The 6,385-nt window shown below is 44.7% G+C and overlaps 1 protein-coding gene across 1 annotated transcript; it reads left to right on the top strand.

Moving 5' to 3' along the window:
* The first annotated feature begins 837 nt into the window (after positions 1 to 837).
* On the top strand, positions 838 to 1,752 carry LOC143548282 (putative protein FAR1-RELATED SEQUENCE 10). Its single transcript, XM_077039491.1, has 3 exons — positions 838 to 1,105; positions 1,186 to 1,405; positions 1,473 to 1,752. Exons 1-3 carry the CDS (start codon positions 838 to 840, stop codon positions 1,750 to 1,752), a joined length of 768 nt encoding a protein of 255 aa, XP_076895606.1.
* Positions 1,753 to 6,385: the final 4,633 nt, after the last annotated feature.

The raw sequence follows: 6,385 nt of genomic DNA, 5'->3' as shown, positions 1-6,385 counted from the left end.
CATGCAGTTGAAACAAGAAGACAAATTAGGATAAGAAAAGATGATTTGGTAAGGGTCAGGGCTGTGTGTGAAGGAGATATGGAAGTGCAGGGGGTTGGATCTAGCAGTGCTAATAAAGATGAGGGACCAGTCCAGAAAAGTATTGGGGGTAGGGGAAAAAGGAAAGGCCCACTTGCTATTAGATGCCCTTGGGTACTGTTGTTGTCATACCAAAAGAGAACAGCTTCATGGAAAATTACAAGGTTGATAAATGAACATAAATGCCATCAATCTAGGGAAATTTATGCTTGCACAGCCGGGTTCCTCTCAAACCATTTGGTTACTGATCTTCAAGATGACCCAAAGCTGAAAGTTAAATCCATCAAAGAAAGGTTTCAAAGGAGGTTTGAAGTTGGTGTGTCTGAGATGAAAGCTTATAGGGCAAAGATGTTGGCCAGGGAACATATAATTGGAAATTTCAGAGGCCAATATGGGTTATTGAGGGATTATATTGAAGAGTTGAAGAGGACTAATCCAGATACAACAGTGAAGCTTGAATTAGAAGAATGCTCAGATCCAACATCTGAGACAAGACAATTCAAGAGGATATACATCTGTTTGGGGTCTTTGAAAAAGGGGTTCAAAGCAATAGGTAGGGATCTGTTGGGACTGGATGGGGCTTTCCTTAAAAGTGCTTGGCCTGGTCAACTTTTAACAGCAGTTGCTCTAGATCCAAACAATGGATACTACCCTGTTGCATATGCTGTAGTTGAAGCTGAAACATTGAACTCTTGGGAATGATTCTTGGAATGCCTTGGTGATGACTTGGATATAAACAACAGATCCAAGTTTACCTTTATGAGTGACAGGCAAAAGGGTCTTATACAGGCTGTAGATAAGTTGTTTCCTTCTGCAGAGCATAGGTTTTGTGTGAGGCACATTGAAGATAACCTAAGATCACTCTTCAAAGGAAAGCTTTTAAGGGATGCTCTTTGGAAGCTGGCTAGATGTACATCACCTACACAATATGAGAGAGAGATGAACAACCTAAAAAACTTGAACAAAAGGTGTCATCTTTGGGTATCTAAGATCCCACCAGAAACATGGTCAAGGTCACACTTCTCTGGTAAGTTTTTAATTTTGTATCCTTTATTCTCTCATAACTTTCAAGTTTTGTCCTTTATCTGTTGTGTTTTGTTATAATAGGTAGAGCAATGTCTGATGTGTTGACCAACAACATGTGTGAATGTTTCAATTCAAAGCTGGTAGATGGAAGGGACAAGCCTATTATCACATTGCTGGAATACATCAGAGAATATGTGATGAGGAAGATTGTTACTGTGTTGAAGGTAATTGATAGGTCATCAGGGTTACTAACACCATATGCTACACAAATTATGGAGTCAGTGAAGAAGGAAGCAAGCAGGTGAGTTGTATGTGAATATTTACTTGTCTTGTAAATGATGTGAATGGTTTACATATTTGGATGATAGGTACTCTGTGCATTGGAACGGTGAGGATCATTATCAGGTAACAGGTCCATATGGTGATCAGTGTGTAGTGAACATGAGCACAAGTACATGTGCATGTAGGAGATGGGAGATAACTGGGATACCTTGTAGACATGTGGTGGCATGTATTTGGGTGAAGGGTGCACATGACAGATCTGTTGGCAGGCCAGAAACATTTGTCAAACCAATTTACACAATGGATAGGTGGAAGGCAGTGTATAGCTGCAAGGTGTATCCCATCAATGGTATGAGTATGTTGTGACACCCGGTAAATTCCCAATCCCTTAAACCAAGTAATCAACCTAAATATTAGGAAATTATGTTATGTGCGCCCTGCGCGAGCGCGCCATGTTAGTAAGCGCGTGCATTTGTTATGTGCGCCCTGCGCGAGCGCGCCATGTTAGTAAGCGCGTGCATTTGTTATGTGCGCCCTGCGCGAGCGCGCCATGTTAGTAAGCGCGTGCATTTGTTATGTGCGCCCTGCGCGAGCGCGCCATGTTAGTAAGCGCGTGCATTTGTTATGTGTGCCCTGCGCGAGCGCGCCATGTTAGTCAGCGCGTGCATTTGTTATGTGCGCCCTGCGCGAGCGCACCATGTTAAGAACCAGCGTGAGCATATGTTATATGCGCCATGCGCGAATGTTTTGGCTTTATGTTTTCATGTTACTTAATGTTATGTTGTCTATGGGTTGACCATCCCGCATGATGCTAAGGCGGGTGCATCCTAAATCGTTTATGCGCGTGCGGAAGGGAACTAACCTCCCCGCATGGCGGGAACATTGAGGGCTAGTTTGCCTGAAGCTCCAAGATGGAATTGACTTCAACATGACTGATCACTATGTTGAAATACCAAGACCACCTGGAGAATCTACAAATGAAACTCAATGTCCCTGACTGCGAGAAGGTCACGCACCTACCCGCAGCAAAGAAATGTCCTTCACGCAGAAAGCTATGCGCACAAAGTGATGCGCACAGAACACTTAGTCTATTCTCCAGTCATAAGGAGATTACTCCCGCCCAAAAGGAAACAGTAGCGTGTTTCAGAGATTTTCCACTTTTTACTGAACACTGACAAAAGTACCTGAAAAAGCACACTGTAACATGAAAAGTCAACTGTCAGCCACCCTATTCTCACCAACCCCAGACCTGCATGCCTTGTCCAAATCAAATCAAGATCTTTTGTCCACTCCTCCACTTTTAAGTAAACAATAAACAATAATAATTTCCATACTTTATCATCATTACCCCTAGATATGAAAAGATTACAATCCCCTAAAGCAAGGGATTGTGTTCCCTTGAGTTGCCTATAAATATGTAACCTGAATTATCACTCAAAACACACTCCAAAGAACTGCAAACTTGCACTAATCCTCTCCCAAGCATCCGTTGTTTTCATTTCCGATCCTGTTACTAGATAAGCCGAGAATATAACCTTGAGATCTACTTTCCAACCCTTATATTCTCCTATTTCTTGATCTTAATATATATACTTCTTGTTATTTAATCGTATTCTAGACATTCGATTCCGAGGCCAACACCAAGAAAACCCGAATCTCGATTAATCCCTTAACAAGAACCACAGGTGAGTCTCACAGCCCCTATTTTCACGGTTTTCACTATTTTTAAACTGTTTTCGGGGCGAGGGACACGTACTTAAATAATGTTTTATCATAGTATACTTACAAGCTATGCAAGCGATTATGTGTTTAAATTATATTTCATGATGAGCAATGCGAACGGTTATCTAAGGTTTTCGATGTATGTGCGCTAGAACTCGAGTAAGTGATCACTTTACCATTGGAACTCTAAGGGTAGGGACTGCTGGTTTGATCCACCCACTCGTAGGGGTCGCACCTCTTTGCATGGACGAGTGCCTAGTATGGTTATGGGGCAGTGCTATGGGTTTGAGCCCGCTCGTAGGGGTCGCGCCTCTTTGCATGGACGAGCGCCTTGTTTTCCGGCACAACGTCCGCGCGTAACCCGCGGGACGGAATTATTGATTAGCTCGTAGTGGCAGCGCCACTTTGCATGGACGAGCACATTTTCCTGAAACGTTCGCGCGTAACCCGCGGGACGGTATTACTTATTTTAACTCGTAGTGGCAGCGCCACTTTGCATAGACGAGCACAGTTCCCAGAAATGTTCGCGCGTAACCCGCGGAACGATTTTATCAGAATATGTTGATAGAACTATGTTTTACCAAGCATGTGTTTTAATGATGCTATCAGAATTATGTTTCAGAATGATTTGTATCAAGATTATGATGCAATACGATTTATCAAGTCACTAAAACTTGTGAACTCACTCAGTTTATACTGATTCAAATGTTTTTACGTGTCTTTCAGGAGATAACTAGGTAGCGCATGGAGTCACACTTAGAGCACCTCACGCTGAACATCTAAAACTAGCTTTTTGGAAGATTTTAGTTCTATCCCTTCGATGCGCGTGGTTGTTCCCGCCGCGCAAGGGGATAGGGCGTGGAAATCTTCAACAGTTTTATACTTTGATGTTTTTATGTAATTTTTAAACAATGTAGTGTATTTGTATTAAACATTTCATGCGCAATGAAAATCTTACTATAAATGTTTGCAATGGCCCGTGCTTAATTATCAATCCCCACTCCCGCGCGCCCGGCTGTTTCCGCCACTCAGGGCCGGGTGTGACAGATTGGTATCAGAGCACTGGTTATAGCGAACTAGGAAAAGAAGTTTTAACCTAGACTATAACCGTTGGGGGAAATCGCATGAAATATTTTTCAAAGAAAATATTTTCAAAAGAAACTATACACACACTTAGGAACACGGGTCACACAGTGTCTAGTAAATAATGATAAACATTATGTGCTCAGAATACATGCGCTAAGATTGATATGTTTTCACTCTTTTAAAGCGAGAATGCCTCCAACTAAAGCCAAGGGAATTACCATGACACCCGAAGAACTCGCGGAAATAATCGCGCAAGCAATCGCAACACATGAGGCCAGCAAGGCCGAATCAAGTCAGGGTCGTCAGAATGAGACCCCAGAACCCGAATCAGGAGCCTTGGACAAAGGATGCTCCTACAAGACATTCATGGCCTGTAAGCCTTGGCCATTCAAGGGTACCGAAGGGGCCATTGGGCTCTACAACTGGATTGACAAGATGGAGACAGTTCTCTCCATTAGCGGATGTAGTGAGAACCAGAAGGTCCTTTACGCGACCTGCATGTTCCAAGAAGCAGCTTCGTCTTGGTGGAAGCTTCAAACGAAAACATTGGGGCGAGAAGTTGCTCTCCACAAGACCTGGGAGGAACTGAAGGAAATGATGATGAGAAAGTTCTGCTCTCGCGCAGAAATCCAGAGTCTACAACAGGAATTCTGGAACCACACCATGGTAGGAACGGATATCGACGCCTACAACAACCGGTTCAACGAGCTTTGCCAGTTGGTGCCAGACATGGCAAACACGGAGGAAAAGAAGATCGAGAGGTATATCTTTGGGTTACCTCCTGTTGTTAGGGTTCCGCTCAACGCCGCAGCGCCTCCAACCTTTGATGAGGCGGTAGCGCGGGCCATCACCCTTACAAGGGATACGGTCCGTGCGGGTATGTTAACTACGCGCGGAATCGAGCAGCGAACCCCTGATCCCAAGAGGAAATGGAACTCTCACCACCGAGGGTCCGACTCCAAGCAGCCACCGTTCAAGAAGCAGGAGAGCGCAAGGACTTACGCGATTCAGGCCGTGGAGCCACCACGAAAAGGATACAGCGGGCCTCGCCCATGGTGCAACAAATGCAAGTATCACCACGAGGGTGAATGCGCAAGAATCGAATGTGCCAAATGTGGCAGACCAGGGCACAAGACGATGAATTGCCGTGTCAGAGAAGCTGGAGCGAGCGACAACTGCTACGCATGCGGGAAGCCAGGGCATTTTAGTCGGGATTGCCCGCAAAAGGGAAACCAAGCTCGCGGAAGAGCTTTTGTGATCGGCGCAGGCGAAGCTAAAGAAGAGCCGAATGTGGTAACCGGTACGTTTTTGCTTAACGGACATTTTGCATCTGTCTTATTTGATACTGGTGCTGACCTAAGTTTTATATCCGCTGAGTTTAAAGACTCCCTAGGCCTAGCAACCAGTAGGCTAGACACACCTTATACTATAGAACTAGCCAATGGTAGGCAGTTATGCGCAAATGAAAGAACTGAACAATGTATAATAGTCATGGGAGGTCACGGGTTCAATATTAATTTGTTGCCAATAGACTTGGGAAGTTTTGACATTGTGGTAGGTATGGATTGGTTAGCCGAGAACCACGCGGAAGTTATTTGCCATGAGAAGCAGGTTCGGATCCCACTGTTGAACGGAGAAACCTTGGTAATTCAAGGGGAAAGAAGGGGAGTTGCGACGAAACTGATTTCGTGCCTAAAGGCGCGTAAGTGCCTAAGGAAAGGGTGCTACGCCTTCCTGGCGCATGTCGTAGAGAAGAAAGGAGATGAGCGAAGAATTGAAGACTTACCAGTAGTGCGCGAATTTCCAGAAGTTTTTCCTGAAGATTTGCCCGGATTACCGCCGCCGCGACAAGTCGAGTTTCGTATTGATTTGGTCCCAGGAGCTGCGCCAGTAGCTCGAGCGCCTTATCAACTAGCTCCATCTGAGATGCAAGAGCTATCCAATCAGTTACAGGAACTATTGGATAAGGGTTTCATACGCCCAAGCTTTTCACCTTGGGGAGCTCCAGTACTGTTTGTTAAGAAGAAGGATGGTTCGTTCCGGATGTGTATTGACTATAGGGAGCTGAACAAGCTGACAGTCAAGAATCGGTACCCCTTACCGAGGATTGACGACTTATTTGACCAGTTGCAAGGATCCAGTTATTATTCGAAGATAGATCTACGGTCCGGATACCACCAACTTAGGGTCC

This window comes from Bidens hawaiensis, unplaced genomic scaffold (assembly GCF_021521415.1).
Source record: "Bidens hawaiensis isolate Kalapana, Puna unplaced genomic scaffold, B.hawaiensis_p1.1 tig00014983_1, whole genome shotgun sequence".
Classification (NCBI taxonomy): Eukaryota; Viridiplantae; Streptophyta; class Magnoliopsida; order Asterales; family Asteraceae; genus Bidens; species Bidens hawaiensis.
Note: the sequence above shows the minus strand (reverse complement) of the source record. Positions and strands in the feature narration are given on the sequence as shown.